The 20,451-nt window shown below is 38.7% G+C and overlaps 1 protein-coding gene across 5 annotated transcripts in view; it reads left to right on the forward strand.

Annotated features, from left to right (window-relative positions):
• Positions 1 to 20,451, forward strand: part of LOC124119209 (puratrophin-1-like) — a 248,489-nt gene that overhangs the window by 169,711 nt on the left and 58,327 nt on the right. For all 5 annotated transcript variants that reach the window (XM_048398816.1, XM_048398817.1, XM_048398818.1 and 2 more), the window contains 2 exons: positions 6,249 to 6,371; positions 14,262 to 14,450. In XM_048398816.1, the coding sequence (XP_048254773.1) occupies positions 6,249 to 6,371; positions 14,262 to 14,450 (312 nt within the window). The remainder of the gene's footprint in view (positions 1 to 6,248; positions 6,372 to 14,261; positions 14,451 to 20,451) is intronic.

Raw genomic sequence — 20,451 nt, forward strand, 5'->3', positions numbered from 1 at the left:
ACCCAGTACAGCCCTCAGCAGGACTGGCATGTTGATGAGGTCAAGTGGCAGGACCCAGTCAACTCAGGCACTCAGTGGTGCAAATCATTTCAAGGAGGAGATTAACATTGGCAGTATCCTTGATTCCAACACAAACATGATCTGTATGATAATATGTGTAAAATTCTGTTTGGTTGTTCTACAGCTCCTAGCATCACTCACTCACACATAATTCCTCGTTATTACTTTGATGTTCTTGCAAGGTGGACCACATCAAACATGGCAGCCTCAGCATCAGTTAATGGTTGATGTTATATTCTTGATGATATGATTAATAACCACTATCTTTGAGTGAGATCCTGTGTGTAATCCCTCTGCCAGCTGGGCGCTCCCTCCTGACTAACTTGATACCCCAGCTGACATCTCTTATCAGGGCCTTGCCACTCACTTATCCAACTCAGTCTTGAAAGAATACACAAATATGATAGAATTCTAAGATATGGCAATTAGGCACGTGTAGAAGAGATTACAGTTAAGCTAAACCTGTAGTCAGTGTATAAAACACTATCTATGTAGTTAAGGTTTTATCAGAATAGAAGAGTTTACAGGGGTCCATCGTCAGTAATGGATTTCTTGTATATACTGTCGGTCCAAGTATTCGGAGATCAGTTTGTGTTGGGAGGGTTCTGGGTGTCTCTTTAGCGATCTGTGATGGTGATGCTCAGTGCTTCATATGTTTCATTCATATGAGAAAGAGATGTGGCTTGTCTTATTGCTGTACAGTGTCTTGGTCCTGATAAATGGTACAGACCTCTTCACTGTCTGTTTTGGCTGGCCAATTGACTGTGGTTCTCTAATGCTGTGATGGTCATTGTAAATGCTATCTGTAGGGAATGAAGTTTTTCTGTGCTGGATAAGTTTGTGGATATGTGAAGGTGGACCTGAACAAGCCTCCAACATTCCCATTGATTGTCTGTTGGTGTTGGTGGATGTGTCTGTGTCACTTTCACAACTTGGAGCATTTCTCTTGAAGCACCTAGCTTACAGTTTCATCTCATGATGTCAGTGAGACTCTCTCACCATCATTCTGTATCCATACTGGACGGGATACATCTGTAGCTCATCAAGCACACCGATGCTTCACACTCATCAGACACACACTTCAAACTTAACTCATCAATGGTAGCTTCTCCTTGTTCCACAGTTTCTTATAGAGGAAACCAAAGTAACCATACATTGTAAATAGGCTCCATGCATTGAAGGGAGCTGGACAAGTTGTCCTGTGCTGCAACACTCCCATGCTCCCAACAACACCAACAGTTGAGATGAAGGTAAGTCCTGTTTTGAATGGAGAACATCATGATGACATACTGTCTGATCCTGACAACTTACCATTAAACATACCAGATAAGGGCAGTTTCCTTGCTAGATAGAGCTGATCAGGGCAGTGACCTGCTTGGTCAGTACCCCAACATTACTGGAACTGTAATATGTGTGCATCGCTAGGTAGTCCTTTTGTAGTGACTGTCTTATTTTGTCAGCAGCCGTATCTGTTTCCAGATACGTAGGTCTCTTTTTGATGTCGCCTTGACTTGTTGACTTCAGCCCTGTAACCTGACTTAATATAGTCTTCTTTAGCATCCACATTGTTATCAAGACTTCAACTTGTTACACAAGGGGACATATTGTCTGGTCCTGGTCAGTCGTCAGTCAGTCCTCAGTACTTCAACAACAGCTTCCTGAACTGCCCCTGGCTAGCTATGCCTAGATATGGAGTGAGTCTGGTTATTGTGAGTCAAGTGTTAGGGACGAGATGCCTCCTTATCTGTGTTGTCAGTGTGATTGTAATCATGTCATTGTCACACATTCTGTGGTGTCCAGTAGTAGCAACCAGTCTGAATAGCTCTAAACTCATACTCACCATAGCCCTTTAAACCGCTTACAAAAATATTGTTTTTGACAGACATATTGTTTGTGTATCTTTAAGATAGATTCATGTCCAGGTACATCACACACTGGCAACAGATTTGCCCAGAAATGGGGTATCTTATTTCAAGAGAAACCCGGTAAAACATTTATGTTCAAAATCTGGTTCATGGCGTACTGGGATGGTTTTAATTGTTAGGCATTATGAGAGGATTATAAACTGAACTCATATTTTTATGACGAGGTGACATCTGTACAGCTATTCTTGACCTGCATCTGAACCAGGGCAAATTGACCTTCCTTCCTGTGATGGGCTGTGTCCCATGGGTGATAAGCACCTGTGTTACCTGGTGTCTGTACTCCTGTAGTGTCTACACCAGTGCCTACTTACCTGGTGTCTGTACTCCTGTAGTGTCTACACCAGTGCCTACTTACCTGGGTGACTGTACTCCTGTACTGTCTGCACCAGTGCCTACTTTCCTGTTGTCTGTACTCCTGTAGTGTCTGCACCAGTGCCTACTTACCTGGGTGACTGTACTCCTGTAGTGTCTACACCAGTGCCTACTTAACTGGTGACTGTACTCCTGTAGTGTCTACACCAGTGCCTACTTACCTGGGTGACTGTACTCCTGTAGTGTCTACACCAGTGCCTACTTACCTTGGTGACTGTACTCCTGTAGTGTCTACACCAGTGCCTACTTACCTGGGTGACTGTACTCCTGTAGTGTCTACACCAGTGCCTACTTACCTGGGTGACTGTACTCCTGTAGTGTCTACACCAGTGCCTACTTACCTGGTGTCTGTACTCCTGTAGTGTCTACACCAGTGCCTACTTACCTGGGTGTCTGTACTCCTGTAGTGTCTACACCAGTGCCTACTTACCTGGGTGACTGTACTCCTGTAGTGTCTACACCAGTGCCTACTTACCTGGTGTCTGCACTCCTGTAGTGTCTACACCAGTGCCTACTTACCTGGGTGACTGTACTCCTGTAGTGTCTACACCAGTGCCTACTTACCTGGTGTCTGTACTCCTGTAGTGTCTACACCAGTGCCTACTTAGCTGGGTGACTGTACTCCTGTAGTGTCTACACCAGTGCCTACTTACCTGGTGTCTGTACTCCTGTAGTGTCTACACCAGTGCCTACTTAGCTGGGTGACTGTACTCCTGTAGTGTCTACACCAGTGCCTACTTTCCTGGTGACTGTACTCCTGTAGTGTCTACACCAGTGCCTACTTAGCTGGGTGACTGTACTCCTGTAGTGTCTACACCAGTGCCTACTTAACTGGTGTCTGTACTCCTGTAGTGTCTACACCAGTGCCTACTTAACTGGTGTCTGTACTCCTGTAGTGTCTACACCAGTGCCTACTTACCTGGGTGACTGTACTCCTGTAGTGTCTACACCAGTGCCTACTTACCTGGGTGACTGTATACACTGCATGTCCTTGTCCCGGTGTTTGCCTCACGCTGCAGGCATGTGGCTGACTTCACACCTACCCCACATCTTGGAGGGGCTCTGGCTGACTGGCTCCATTACCTTGCAGCTGAGCCACTTGTCACACCTGTACACATTTAACTGTAAGTGTCTGGTAGGTTTGCTTGGAGAGGTTACAGTGTTCATCTTGGGATGGTGTTGCAGCTGGGATGTTATTCTGTGTTTGGATTGCCAGGTTTGAAATTGAACTTGACCTTAAAGTTTAGCTTTGTGTTAGGTCATTGTGACATGTGTGATGAGTGAGATTCAGATCTTGCCTGCAACAACTACATACATATGCAAGTCAGCAGTTATAGAAACATGTTGCTGTGTTTGGAACAGAACTGATTCAGTTATTTTCACATTTGTAGGTGAGCCTGTTGTAAGTCTGTTTTTAAGCTAATGATTTTTATTTTGAAAACCGGATGAATTGAAGGAAGTACTTTGAGATTTGTTATCAATATTCATGTCTCACTGGCCTGGTCAAATACACGTAGGCTTAATCACGCCACATTTAATCCAATCAGTGTAACCCGAACATATTTGAATTTGAAATTGTCTTCAAATTACTGAGTCATTATGGTAGTTGTTGCAAAGTGTGGTAAAATGGTGCTAAACGGAGGGACATGTCATTCACTGATGATTACAGTTGGCCGACCAGTAGGACAGGGCTTGTTATTGTTGCAATCTAATCCGATCTGCAGAGTTCATTCACTGGAAGTGATACATTAATATTGATCAGGTTGTACCACGGCTGTAGTAGTACACTAGCCAACAATTTCATAATGTCACCAGTCATGAAAGGTAGACGTTCTTTGAAAGGATCTCTCCTCCCATTTTGCTGTAAAAAGAACACTTCAGTAAGTACTCAAATAATACATATTTGGAATGCGTTCTTTTTATAAATAATAAATCATAACCTGCTCAGATTTTTATCAGATTTTATTATGGTGTATTCAGTTATGATCATTGCTCTGTCTTGCTGCTTTAAGATCTGTTGTCAGGTGTTATGTAGCCCCACAGTTATGTAACCCCTAGAAATACAGAATGAAGCTGTAACTTGTCATTGTACAGATGTAGACATGTGTGCCTACTGCATTGGTTGTAAGGAATTTATCTTCATCTTCACGTGATGTAGCCATACACTGTGGCTGGCCCTTGCCTTTTACCCATTCCTCCCTCCATGGCGGACCTGAGGAGTTGAGGATGGTCCAGATGTAAAGCTTGTTATCTCCATGTACACATGCATCAACACAACTCTCCCTCACTGTACCTGTACCCGGGCTTCCACACTCCTGTCAGCCTTTTGTCTGCATGCTTAACACTTTCACAAGCAAATTATTTGATCTGTCAATTTGCAACATTTTGTTTTTTAAATTCTTAGCACGTTTACATGTGGTATTATATGCACACACACACACACACACATCATGTTTATTTAAATCTGTATGTATATTCATTTTTATTATACCCCCGTTTACGAAGTAAATCAGGGGTATATAGCGTTCCGTCTGTCTGTCCTTCCATCCAAGCTTTTGTACTGCCCATAACTTTTTAACATTGCACCCTAGCTTCACCAAACGTGCTACACCCATTTACCACAATGAGTACTTGTGCCTTTTGCTAGTTTGAAGATTCTGAATTTTTTTATTTTTGCCGTTTCCATGGAATCATGGTGAAACATAAATTTTGGGTAGAGTTTTTGTACGATCCATGTTTACAGTATTATGTATCCGAGCTTCAGCAAACTTGATTAAATAGTTGATTAACCACTATGATCTTTTTAAATCTTTTATAAGATTCTGAAAGTTTTCTCTTTTGCTCTTTTTCATTTAATGTATAATAAGTATGCGTCATGCTTTGTAGTTAATTTCCAGTATCAAAGGATTCCAAGAATGTATGTTGTGCTAAGCATTGATTATCCCACACTAGATTGAAATATATTTGCAAAAACATGTGTTCATTTCAAACATAATGCATCCTCATGGGGTTACAAAGGAAAGGGCAGTTCCTCTGACTTAAAGCAACAGGTATATTTAATTAATTAACAAACTATTTACTATTTGTTGTTGACCAGCAGGGATAACGGGGGTATGTGAACTTTGCTCACTTCTTTCTTGTTTAAATCTGTATGTATATTCATATTTATTTATGTCTGTACGTATATTCTGGTACATATTCAATGTGCCTCCAGATTGCTGTCTGAGAGGGAATAAAGTTGTGTTCTGACATAGTTTGTGTGTCAGCTAGTTGGTCATAGTTTAAAGGGCTAAGTGATGACTTGAACCCTGACAAGATAGTGCTTTACATTCATAGATATCTCTGAATTTGAAAGATGACTTCTCATTGGATTCACAGTTTGAAAGCAAGTTTTGATTGGATGAGGACTTGACTCCCATTCTGAGACAACATCTGGTACTGAGGAACATAATTGTATTTCAGTGTTTAACATTGTCTGGTTGCATAGCAACACCTTCAGTGCCTGGAACTGGAAACTTTTGAAATCCTTTTGGGTTGTTTGTTTCCATGGGGATTGCTGAGTTTGATTTTGAAACTGAATAATGAAAGTGTCTTATTCAAGGCGTCTCGGATATGAGAAGTGTAAAAAGAAGTCGCAGTATGGTTACTGCTAATGACATAAAGAAAATCAGATTATATCTGCTGGAGCTTCATGGTAGAACAATTCTACTTCAAGTGTTTCAAAACACAACAGACAACTTATTCCAGGTTGTATATCAGTTATTCAATAACAATACATATCTGCTGTGTGCGGTGCTCACATCTCCTTTTGAAGTGGTTGCAATTTTTTTTGCAATGAGTTTATGAGTTATTTTGATGTAGAAGAGTGATTTGATTTATTATTCATTGCAGTTGATCTCGTGGACCAGTAATGATGGCAGTAATAACATACAGAGGCATGCCTGCACAGCAGACAACCTGAAGGCAGCCCGGATACAGCAGAAAGACTTCGAGAAGTTCTATTTCTCTGCCATGGTATGTAACCATCTTCTGATTTTTGTTGGAGTTCCAGACAATGTCCCAGATGGTTTGTGGGAATTGTGTTAAACTGAAAAAAATATGAAAAATATTCATATCGTTTATAAATATTCATTCTTTGTGCTCCTTTGACTATTTATCACTTAAAATTATTAAATTATGAATATCCAAATACAAATGGTGGAATGTTGCTTGTACACAGTTTTTCCCCAGGAACAAATTTAATGTCTGGCAAAAGCTCAAGCTAGTTTGTATCTGCTAGATATAAGAACAGAAGGTCACTTTGGTGGAAATATCATGGGATAACATTTATACTAAGTTATCTTATAATAATTAGATCTACATCAAGTGCTTTTATGAGTTATCATGGTGTAATATTTATACATCATTTTACCTAATGATAATTATTACTTGCTAAACTATAATTATATGAAATGATGTATAAATATTACACCATGATAACTCATAAAAGCACTTGATGTAGATCTAATTATTATAAGATAACTTAGTATAAATGTTATCCCATCTTATAATAATTAGATCTACATCAAGTGCTTTTATGAGTTATCATGGTGTAATATTTATACATTGTCCATCTAAGCCTTAATTATTTTTATTTTACACGTTTGGGGTCCAAACTTTTTCAGACGGAGGGGAAGTTATCATGGGATAACATTTATACTAAGTTATCTTATAATAATTAGATCTACATCAAGTGCTTTTATGAGTTATCATGGTGTAATATTTATACATCATGATAACTCATAAAAGCACTTGATGTAGATCTAATTATTATAAGATAACTTAGTATAAATGTTATCCCATGATAGAAATATTACCTTGATAGCCAACTCAGCATATGTTCTTTCCATAAAACAAGTCCCATGTAGGCGGTAATGTTTATGTTAGTTTCTTGCAAAGTAATTCACAAGCTGGACATGTTTTCAGCAAGAATATTGAACACATTCAACTTGCTGTGTCCTGTAGGATTTTTAGATATCAATTTTCCAACATCATTAATGTATTTATCTATCAAAAATGAATGTGTCAGAAGATTGCAAACATTTGTTGAGATGGATTTAAATAGTTGCCATTAGGAGAACACAGCTCAGAGTATTTCCAGTGTGTAAGTCGACAAACTGAAAAATCTTGCATCTTACAAGAGATGTAAAATAAATTATCCGTGCTGGTAACTGACTGACTATTTAATAATACATTGTTCCCTAACAGTAATTCACAAGACATCCCTAATCATACTGACAGTCAGCACTGATCAAAAGCATTTTGATTACATTATTGGATTTCTAGGCTGGGAAAAACACTAGTTTGTCACTTTAATGAATGGAGCAGTGGTGATGAATTGCGTATCATAGCAACAGTGATGGTGGCTACAACGGCAGCCATATACCTGCCTGTCTGAACGTTTGATATGAGCTGTATTGACCTGGTCAGTGCAGGATGGTACTGGAGATTTGCAGGTGCGGTATGGTGCTGAATATGGATGGAGCAATATGGGGATGTGGCTGGGGTTAGAAGAGTTGTGAGTACCCATTGCCACTGTTCTTGTCCTGACTAACTGATCCCTCCTAGAATTCTACAAAACAGACATCATCATGGCTGTTGATGGCATTAAATACATCAATCTTCTTTTTCCTCTTTGGTCCTGAAATTGTGAGCAGTGAATTTACAAATTCACTAATTTGTTATTTGGCGAATGGGGATCATTTGCTGTCTAGAATGTTATTTGTTGTAACCTGACCTTGACAATTGTGTTTGTATGTGTGGCTAGTAGGGCTGGCTAAAAACATTGATAGTCAAAATTATCATTGATGTGAAGAAATATTAAAGATTATCGATATGAAAATTGAGTCATCGATGATATCTTACATGAACTATTGTGATCAAATCAAGCTTAGATAATGAAAACAGACTTATTACTGTCATTCATGTCAATTGCCGAAGATGGAAAGCAGCTGTTTTTGATATACAATGTATCTTATATGTCCACAAAGTAATCCATACATATATGTGCCACCACTCACCAGTGGGGTGAAAAAAGTTGATTTCTTTTGGATTTTTTTTTCGTATTTGCTCAGTGTTACTGCTCTGATATTTATGGATATTTGATCGATATTTAGTTAACAATTATAGATGTGCATAGATAGCCATCCCCAGTGGATAGTCTTTCCTATATTACTGTATAAGACTGATATTCAGGTAGCCTTCACACACAGCTTTTGACAGTTCCCAGTGCGCCAGCGCTATGGCTTGTAAAGTTGCAGAGATCATCCCACACACGACCTTCAACTTGCCAGTGTTTGATAAAATGTGAATGCCCTCATAAACAGTGTTATACTGATTGACACAAGAAATGCCCTGAGATGTCCTGGGTGAAAAACCCACCCTCTAGTCATCCTTATACACAAGACAATGGAATGTTTTTGTATTTCAGAGCATAATATTGTTTTACAGAAGATATTTCTCTTATTTGCTAAGATAATATGATGTTTGCTGCTATTTTAGAGAGTTTTACATGTCTTTAAGTATTACTTTCTTTAAGCCTACATAGAGTGTAGTGTTAAGCATATGCAGTGTGTAATGTCAAGCCTATATACAGTGTTATGGTAAGCCTGCATACAGTCTTATGTTAAGCCTACATACAGTGTGTCATGTCGAGCCTACATACAGTGTGTAATGTCAAGCCTACATACAGTGTGTAATGTTAAGCCTACATATAGTGTGTCATGTCGAGCCTACATATAGTGTGTAATGTCGAGCCTACATACAGTGTGTAATGTTGAGCCTACATACAGTGTGTAATGTCGAGCCTACATACAGTGTGTAATGTCAAGCCTACATATAGTGTGTCATGTCGAGCCTACATACAGTGTGTAATGTTAAGCCTACATATAGTGTGTAATGTCAAGCCTACATATAGTGTGTATTGTCAAGCCTACATATAGTGTGTAATGTCAAGCCTACATACAGTGTGTCATGTCAAGCCTACATACAGTGTGTAATGTCAAGCCTACATACAGTGTGTAATGTCAAGCCTACATACAGTGTGTAATGTTGAGCCTACATATAGTGTGTAATGTCGAGCCTACATACAGTGTGGAATGTTGAGCCTACATACAGTGTTATGTTAAGCCTACATACAGTGTGTAATGTCAAGCCTACATACATTGTGTAATGTTGAGCCTACATATAGTGTGTAATGTCGAGCCTACATACAGTGTTATGTTAAGCCTACATACAGTGTGGAATGTCAAGCCTACATACAGTGTGGAATGTCAAGCCTACATACATTGTGTAATGTTGAGCCTACATATAGTGTGTCATGTCGAGCCTACATATAGTGTGTAATGTCGAGCCTACATATAGTGTGTAATGTCGAGCCTACATATAGTGTGTGATGTTAAGCCTACATACAGTGTGTAATGTCAAGCCTACATTTAGTGTGTAATGTCAAGCCTACATACATTGTGTAATGTTGAGCCTACATATAGTGTGTAATGTCAAGCCTACATATCGTGTATAATGTCAAGCCTACATATAGTGTGTAATGTCAAGCCTGCATATAGTGTGTAATGTCAAGCCTACATATAGTGTGTAATGTCAAGCCTACATATAGTGTGTCATGTCAAGCCTACATATAGTGTGTAATGTCGAGCCTCCATATAGTGTGTAATGTTGAGCCTACATTAAGTGTGTAATGTCGAGCCTACATACAGTGTTATGTTAAGCCTACATACAGTGTGGAATGTCAAGCCTACATACAGTGTGGAATGTCAAGCCTACATACATTGTGTAATGTTGAGCCTACATATAGTGTGTAATGTCGAGCCTACATACAGTGTTATGTTAAGCCTACATACAGTGTGGAATGTCAAGGCTACATACAGTGTGGAATGTCAAGCCTACATACATTGTGTAATGTTGAGCCTACATATAGTGTGTAATGTCGAGCCTACATACAGTGTGGAATGTCGAGCCTACATACAGTGTTATGTTAAGCCTACATACAGTGTGGAATGTCAAGGCTACATACAGTGTGGAATGTCAAGCCTACATACATTGTGTAATGTTGAGCCTACATATAGTGTGTAATGTCGAGCCTACATACAGTGTGGAATGTCAAGCCTACATACAGTGTGGAATGTCAAGCCTACATACATTGTGTAACGTTGAGCCTACATATAGTGTGTAATGTTGAGCCTACATACAGTGTTATGTTAAGCCTACATACAGTGTGGAATGTCAAGGCTACATACAGTGTGGAGGGCGGTCGGGTAGCCTAGTGGTTAAAGCGTTCGCTCGTCACGCCGAAGACCCGGGTTCGATTCCCGACATGGGTACAATGTGTGAAGCCCATTTCTGGTGTCCCCCGCCGTGATATTGCTGGAATATTGCTAAAAGCGGCGTAAAACCATACTCACTCACTCACTACAGTGTGGAATGTCAAGCCTACATACAGTGTTATGTTAAGCCTACATACAGTGTGGAATGTCAAGCCTACATACAGTGTGGAATGTCAAGCCTACATACATTGTGTAATGTTGAGCCTACATATAGTGTGTAATGTCGAGCCTACATACAGTGTTATGTTAAGCCTACATACAGAGTGGAATGTCAAGGCTACATACATTGTGTAATGTCAAGCCTACATACATTGTGTAATGTTGAGCCTACATATAGTGTGTAATGTCGAGCCTACATACAGTGTGGAATGTCGAGCCTACATACAGTGTTATGTTAAGCCTACATACAGTGTGTAATGTCGACCCTACATACATTGTGTAACGTTGAGCCTACATATAGTGTGTAATGTCGAGCCTACATACAGTGTTATGTTAAGCCTACATACAGTGTGGAATGTCAAGCCTACATACAGTGTGGAATGTCAAGCCTACATACATTGTGTAATGTTGAGCCTACATATAGTGTGTAATGTCAAGCCTACATATAGTGTGTAATGTCGAGCCTACATATAGTGTGTAATGTCGAGCCTACATATAGTGTGTGATGTTAAGCCTACATACAGTGTGGAAGGTCAAGCCTACATTTAGTGTGTAATGTCAAGCCTACATACATTGTGTAATGTTGAGCCTACATATAGTGTGTAATGTCAAGCCTGCATATAGTGTGTAATGTCAAGCCTACATATTGTGTGTAATGTCAAGCCTACATATAGTGTGTAATGTCAAGCCTACATATAGTGTGTCATGTCAAGCCTACATATTGTGTGTCATGTCAAGCCTACATATAGTGTGTAATGTCAACCCTTCATATAGTGTGTCATGTCAAGCCTGCATATAGTGTGTAATGTCAAGCCTACATATAGTGTGTAATGTCAAGCCTACATATAGTGTGTGATGTCGAGCCTACATATTGTGTGTAATATCAAGCCTACATACAGTGTGTAATGTCAAGCCTACAAATAGTGTGTAATGTCAAGCCTACATATAGTGTGTAATGTCAAGCCTACATATAGTGTGTAATGTCGAGCCTACATATAGTGTGTAATGTTGAGCCTACATATAGTGTGTCATGTCGAGCCTACATATAGTGTGTAATGTCGAGCCTACATATAGTGTGTAATGTCGAGCCTACATATCGTATGTAATGTCAAGCCTACATATCGTGTGTAATGTCAAGCCTACGTATCGTGTGTAATGTCAGACCTAGATATAGTGTGTAATGTTGAGCCTACATACAGTGTGTAATGATAAGCTAAAACAAGTGATAGAAAGCAGATAAACAGTTACACACAATCATCAAATGATATAGAACATGGTGAAATTGTGATGCAAGTTTCCACCATCGAGAGTTATCAGCCTCCAGTTGTTGGAGTCAACTCTCCTGCTGCCAGAAAATATTTCATCCATTTCAATTATGCTGAGAGGACGGGTTTTTCCTCAAAAATGGAATTTTGTAAGGGAGCCTTTAGATTGTTTTCCTTCATTTTCATATTTCAACATTTTTTATTTCATTTTCATGACACAAGTTGAGGTGTTCCCTTGGCCGAACCTGAACAGGCATACAGTGCACTGTTTTCACCCAGAACCGCACTTAGGGTCAAAATTTGAATTATATTTACAGCACAAATCTCACCGCGCGTCTGACATATTATGTTTGTCTGATAATATCAACCAATCAGAACGTGCCATTGTAAATATGTGTGGCCATATTGTCATCGCAGACGCTTTGAAGTATCGGTAACTAGATTTCAGTGAGTATTTCACTTCCTGCTGTGTGTTGACTGTAGCTACTGGAGTGGTGACTTGTGAATGTATTCCCCAAGGTGTGCTATGTCCAAAGCAAGCATGACAGTCTCTGTGGTGGCTATTCTCCATACAAGCAGATGCGGAAGTTGATACTGAAATATTGCCAGCGAATCAGGCTCCCAGTTAACATAAGTTCCCTTGTTGGCTGTTTATCTTTAACATTGTATGAGAAAGATTAGTTATTATAAGCATAGCTAGGGCAGTGTGTGCGCATAAGTCAGTTTCCTAGACACATACCTTTTGACTCCACTATGAGATGTATTATCTCGATCTCCTTGAAGTGTACTGTGATCTTAATTAAACAGGCGAACATTCAATTTACAATATAATGTATATATTACAGTGTGAAATATCAGTATGTCTTGGATGTAAAACAACTATGTTGACCTTATGACATGATGATGACGGCCCAATAATCACCATATAAAAAATAAATGTTTGATGGGAAAGATGAAAATGAGTCCAGAATTAATATGAATATTTGATCATGTTACCAACCATTAAGCTATAAAAACTGAAATATACTGTTGACCAGTGTTTTTAATCATATAAAAAGCAAATAATGACAATATTATGAAGGACGGTGTATCAGTTGAACTGCACTCATCTGTTGCAACACCTAACATATTGTCCCTAGAATATTACACAATTCTCAGAATGAACAATTACAGATCTAAAGATCTTCCAGCACAATATTTGGTGATGTTTATCAAAACAGGATGTCAAATACGTGCCTTGCGAAGCCAATAACAGTCCAAAAATTCACAGTTGACTGCAACCATGTAATCAAGGGGGCTAAAGTTGACATTTAGGTTGAGAGTGAATGACTGCAGGTGGCTGCAGACCACTGGCCTCCTCTAGAACTTCTAAAACAGATAAACTAGTTGGTTTTCTTTAGGACAACTAAGAACCAGACACACAAAAAACAAATGTAGGTCATTGTGTAGATGCGGAAGTGGTGGGATGCTGTTGGCTTCACTTCACTTTAAGGTGTGAGCGGGAAAGAAATGTTGCCAGATTTCCCTTTGGTTTATTCTTGTAGATCTTTCCGATTATTGGATTTATTCTAGTCAGCCTAGTTCCTTGTTCACAGCAAATGCTCTGGGGATGAGGAACAACTGCAGACAAAATATTTGATGGATGGAACTTTAGTTTGATTGAGAAATCAACATAATCAATGAAAATAGGAATTTGATTAATGCTATTGCTGGTGTTGACTGAGGCTGGATTGATTTGAACAGGAGAGTTTGTAAAGACAAAAATGTTTAGTCCCACAATGGGTGTCTTTTGAGTGCATGTTTTGTTTGAGTAAACTAAACTGCTGTTATTCACAGTGTTGGGTTTTTTGATTGGTTATGCTAGCTCATTAGCCAGAACAAGAATACGAATTGTGCTTCTACTGAAATGATCTACTATACAAATAAGAGCTCCTACTGAAGAACGCCTGATTCCATAGAAGAGTACTGATTCATTATTTCAGTCTCCACATTTGATATTTCCCATGGAAACGGATGCTGGTGAGAAATAAAACTATATGAGTATCAGCATCTTTATTTACTCTGTTAATGTCTTTCATCATATATTGACACTTTTTTTGCAGAAACACATCGAGAAAGGCAATGACATGTTGGAGGAAGCTAGCATGTTAACACAGACAGGTAACGAGGTGACAGGTTACAAAGATCTGGCTCGGATGCTGAAGAAGCACTTGCAGCAGTTCACCAGTCAGCTGGAGGCCACACGGGAACGGATTGAGGGAACTGCACAGTGCTATCACCTACTTGATAAGGTGGGACAATACACAATATTCAAGAAATCCCTTTTCATTGTGTATTTTCTGCAGGCAAAACTCCTTTGGGATTCCAGGACAGAATAGGTCCCCAGAACCCAATGCTTGTTGTAAGAGTGGTCGGAAGACAGTCAAGCGGTAACAGTGTGACCTTGCTGATTGTGTGAATCCGACTGGATTATTTACAAGCACCTGTGATGAAACTAGAATACAGAAAAACCTCAGTAACTCAGACCCTGTTAGAACCTCACATTCCAGACCATTACTGGTGGACACCCCTAGATATGATTAGACAGACATAAAATGAGGTAGTATGTATCGATGACACATTGTTAATCCAGGCAATGTCATTGGGAACTGGACCATCCAGATTATTGTCTTTTGCTGACTGCATTGTAAATGACCTTCACTTCACTTCCTGTCGGTACAGATCTGCTGCATTGTAACTGACCTTCACTTCACTTCCTGTTGGTACAGATCTGCTGCATTGTAAATGACCTTCACTTCACTTCCTGTCGGTACAGATCTGCTTTTTTTAGAATATGTAGGAAGGATGTGTACTGACAACGAAGCTTAGGAAACAGGGATCATGAAGGGCTACATAAGTTTGCTTTTACTGTCTGTCTCCAGCGATTACAGGAATTGGTCTTCTTGTTTTTATACTATGTATATGGAAGTTGCTATGATCAGTGACAACTAGTGTTAGCCTCTGGTCTATCAATAAAATCGAAAGGATGTCATGAGCCATCCATTATCAGAGGTTGAAAGCATTGTAATTAGATTACTGGGTGTGTTTAGATGGGACATCACCTGCGGTCAGAGGTTCATGTCTGATGTACCCCGATGGTCTGTGTTTGTGATGACTTTGTGTGATTGGTTGTCAAATGCAATGCTCCAGAAAGGTCAATGATTCCAGCATTGACTTAAGGATGCTGACAGTTGATGATTTATTGCTTGAGGGGACTAGTGTGTCAGTAGGCCATAGAATTATTACGCATAATCTCTGTTTACCCTTTGATAATTTCTAAATATCTTTTAGTTGCCTTTCAAGTAGGTTTGCTGTTGTAAATGTTTACATTGAAATGATTCTGCACAATTGAAAAATGATATTGAGGATTTGAGGTCAATACTTTTTAGTAATAGCCTTGCTAAGATGGTGTGTTGAGAGGTTTGTTTGTGCACATATTGCCAGAAGCCTCAACTTGCTGTTGTTCCTCGTTATCTGTTGGCAAGTAATGCAGCAGCATTGTCACCAACCAGACCGGTACACTCACCATCCTCACGTGGACAGCGAGGCTGACATATGATGGAGAAGAAAACTCCCCAAAACATGAAAATAAGAAAGCTGTATGCTGTATTTGGAAGTGTCTTTGATAGGAACTGAAGGGTTTAGCACATATGATAGAGGAGAGCTCGACAAGGTCGGAGTTCATACACTGACTACAGTGACGACAGATTACACAAATCTGTTGTCATCTCACACGTTCATGCAGGGTATTAAAATCATCCTATGCATTCTAGCAAAATTAGTCTTCTCATAATCTGTTTTGAAGGTTGAAGTCTTATGGTTTAGCTTCAAGTGAAACATGTTCTTGTCAGATGGTCCTGGCTGTCACATTTTCAAATATTCTTCTGACTACATTATGCCAAACAGAAAGCTACCAGTCTTCAGGTATCATGCATTTCTTCCCCATGTTTGAAACATGAATTGATGCACCATGTTGAGATACGGTGTTTCCTCACTATTGCACCCTTCAATAAAACGCTAACTTGTGCAGATAGATGGACTTCTTGTCCTGGAAGTGATATTGTGTGTCTTGTACAATAGATAGGGCACTGCGTCTATAATAGCGTGAACATATTTCTTTGTCATGAGATCAGCTTGGAGCTAAAAACACTGGTTTCTAGTTGTCATTTTTTTTTGGTCTCCACATTTGTTAAATCTCCAATGGAGGAGAGAAAAAGGTGAAAAGAACAGTGGAATCACACTCATTAGAACATTATTGCTATTTACATCTCCAACTATAAAATTAATAAACTGTCGTCAAGCATTTCATAAGTAATGAAAAGAACTCCAGACAATGTTGGCGAGATATAGACCAATTTTAATCCCTCCTGAGTCACTGACTAATTAACACAGGAGAATAAGGTTGGTGACAACTCTTCTGGGGGAAACCTGCTTGTTGGACTTAGAGAGATTAGAGTGTGATCTGTGGAGTTGGCTGCCCATGTCTCACTGGCAAACACTGCCTCCACACTGAGACTCGCAAATATTGATTCTTGGAGTCGCGTTGAAAGCGGGCAAAAGAAACAGCAGTTGTCCTCTGCGTTAATGTCTAGAATAGCCAGTTCACAATGATGCTGATCACCTCACTCCTCATAAAAGCCCGCTAAAAACTTGGAGAAAGAATTTGTGAATTTGAAGTTATTCGTAGTGATGATCGGAACAGCTCTTGAGGTAAAGTGACTTTCTCTCCTAATTTTTGTTATTTATTGTTTTAAGCTGTTTGAAGGAGTTAACTTTTATTCTATTTTCTATGATTTCTAGGTGTGCTATGTGCATTGTAAAGTGTAGGTTGATGGACAAGATTGTTGGTTAATGTTTTCCATGGAAAAGTCTTGGTTTTCAGCCTTTCCAGAGATGCTGTAGACTAAGCTCATTTTCCCCTTGTAACACCTAAAAAAGAAAATTCTGATTAACATAGACATAACTAGGCATTTTCCAATTGATTGAACTTTTGCTGCATTGTGATCGTCTATGAGCTGATGGTGACACAATGATGAAATATTGATACATGACATTGATACAATGCTTGACTACTGACAGTGTTGAAAGATGTAAAATTATTAAAAACATGTATTACCACCACCCCTAGTGAATAATTTACCATTTCCTTTTAGTATGGTTATTTTGAAAGTTTACCAGAACATCAATACCATACGATAATGTGGTCTAAAAGTTCCCTAGCAAGTTCAGCACCTGGACGAGGGAACCCGATGTGTTAGGCTTGACATCATTTGACATAATGCAGGTTGTTACTCCTTGTTGGAGGGTAGGGAAACCCGCGATAATATTGCAATCCTACTGGAACAACTATCGCAATAGTGTGGCAATAATAATTTAACGTTTGTACATTTTTATCAATAGTTAAATTTTCCCCAATAGTCATCCCTAAACTTCCTGCGTTGTTTTGTAGATACCTAAAGTACTGGTGTATATATATATATATATAGTCCAGCTTTCAGCCTCCCGACCTTCACCAGGCACTCAGTGTGTTGGTTTTGTACTACTTTGTGCTCTTTCAACAATAATGTATTACGAAACCAACAAAGTGTGCCAGATTAAGGCCAGGATCGAAAACCTGACTGTATATTTATATATTAATATATTTATTTTATTTCCCCTATGGGAATGAACACAAAAGAAGATTTACTGGTATACAGTTTTGTTAACTAGTCCACATTGCTGATGTTCAGTTAAACAGATTTCATTATTGCACTGAAACAAATGAGTTGTAACAATGGTTTTTCATTCTTGTCCATAAATGGCCAGATTCACATTTTTCCCTGCATTCAAATATGTTATCGTCTACATGTAAATTTCAGAGTCTCTTTTCTTGCTGACTGGTTTTCTGCTCCGTTGATCAATATTTCCAATTCGTGTTTGTGTGTGTGTGTTTGTACTCCTTCTCGGGAAGCAGTGTGTATGTTCTAAGATTGATGTGAACTTGATTTAACTAATTATTAGCAGGACGAAGACTTTTTCACTGTGCAACTTGGTAAACAGATGGTTTAGCACCATGTGATTTGTCAGATGAAAAGAATTTCAAAATTTCTGGAACTGTGGATTATCCATCAATTAGTTGACACTAGTTGTTGATATGATGTGTCCAAATACCAGGTGCAACACATCAAACAATCTGGCTTTGTTTTCATCTTAAAATTCTCAAGTATTATGAGAAATTCTGACTCCTGATGATTGCACAGACCCCGAGGTGGAGATAAGTAATGCACCAATCTGGCAGATGGCCAAGTATTCAAAACAGATTTTATTGTTTGTGTGTGTGGATTTCATATAGATCTAAGCAGTTGTTTTTTTGTTGGAAAAGTGGAAAGAGATAGTTTATCTTGAAGAGAGACAAGGGAGATATCACTAGGCAGAGACCACTGTGTAACAAAGTATGTACACTGATATGTGGTAGACACAACAACAATCATTCAGTAATTATACACAGATTATCCTTTGGCATATTTTCGATGTATGAAAACAGGAGTCTGGTAATCTCGTTATCATATAAAGTCAATTCTTATACTAATCAAATTTTAATCATATTTTCATTCACTAATCCAAATTTTAAAATTTGCGCTAAAATACAATGATATGAATGAACTGTGCTTTTTATACCTTAGTGCCAAATAATTTGCAGCCATACTGGTTTAAACAAGCGCTCTCACATCCAGGAACCCCTGTCTGAACGTGTGGGGGAACTGTGCACAAAGGTGTTTGAGAATGTAGGCATCAGATCAATGTATAGACATAACTAAAAGTAGTGTATCTGGTTGTGATACCAAGTTATCAGATTGGCTTATTGCATCGATAGCACTGTGCATTACCGGTATATGGTAAATACTTATAATAGTTCAAGTGTCTCTGTCACATTAGCCTCTCGTCGGAAAACCAGTCCTTATTTAATGTATTTTGATCTTGTAAGCTTACCTGATGATACCCTAATATGTTCAAGCCTACTGAAGGCTAGTTTATTCTATTTCAAGACATGATTCAAACTTTTAATAATCATCTTGATCATGGGAATTGATAGCGTAGTGTGAGGAATACCTTATTTAATGTGGATTCCTACGATGTGCTCACCACAAGACTGTTCAAGAACTTTTAGGGTGGTATAGTTGAGGACATTTCTGAACAGTACCCTGCATTTAGAGCATCATCATCATCATCATCATCATCATCATCATCATCCAAAACAGATTCTTACATTTTTTTACAATACCTGGCATTTTGCAGTTGCATGTCCTCTTGGTGATGTTGTTGATGCCCTCCGGTAAACTCAGACTAGGTCCAAACTAATTATACTTTATAGATTTAGTTGATTTTAAATTTAGATAAAAAACTTTGTGCTGTAATGACAGAAATTCAAGCCAAGCCGCATCTGTTTAACGCACCAGTACATTACTCAAATATTTATCAGTAAACAGCAGAATTATTAAACTACACGGCCAAGAATAGTTTTTCTTATTGAGAACCACAACACATGTTAGCTTACCATCAGATTCACATTTTATTTCCCAGGAGGCTCTCAACACGCTGTTGAAATGGTTTTCATTTGAAGCTGAGATGAGAAAGAGGATAATCAATCCACCGCGGTGCGCTGAGGGTATTCCACTTCGTGAAAAAAATGTCTGCTGGTTAATGCAGCTTGCCTGGTGGAATGAGGCAGGAGACGACTGTATGGACATTTGCAGATGCTTCAAAATTTATGCTTATTTTAATCTGGAGAATTTGAAAACAAGCAGTTATTTGATTTGTATTTTATGAATGTTGTGACAGTGTAGGATATTAGATATTTAGTTTGATATTTTTTAAAACATTTTTTTAGTTCCCTGGGAGGCTTATTAAAATATACACGACAATGTCAAATATTAAGCCGGAGATAACAAAGATAGTTCATACATAGATGAAATTAAAACTTTTGCAAGAATAGGAAACAAGACAAGGTGATTAACAATCTTAATATTATTTAATTTTATGTAAATTACGGGTGATTTTTCTCACATGACAATCCTGAAATACAATCATATTGACATGTTGTACGTCTGCTCCTGTGCAGTGCTGGTGATTCAGCAAACAATGCCACAACTTATTACTTTGGTAATTCTTTAGAGCAAAAAATAAAAGAAATTAATCTGCAACCATAACTGAACCACAAATGAAACTCTCTGTTGTGTTATTCTTGTTGCATCTTTGCGATATGTATCAAAGACA

Source organism: Haliotis rufescens, unplaced genomic scaffold (assembly GCF_023055435.1).
Source record: "Haliotis rufescens isolate VD_foot unplaced genomic scaffold, xgHalRufe1.0.p SCAF_19, whole genome shotgun sequence".
Classification (NCBI taxonomy): domain Eukaryota; kingdom Metazoa; phylum Mollusca; class Gastropoda; order Lepetellida; family Haliotidae; genus Haliotis; species Haliotis rufescens.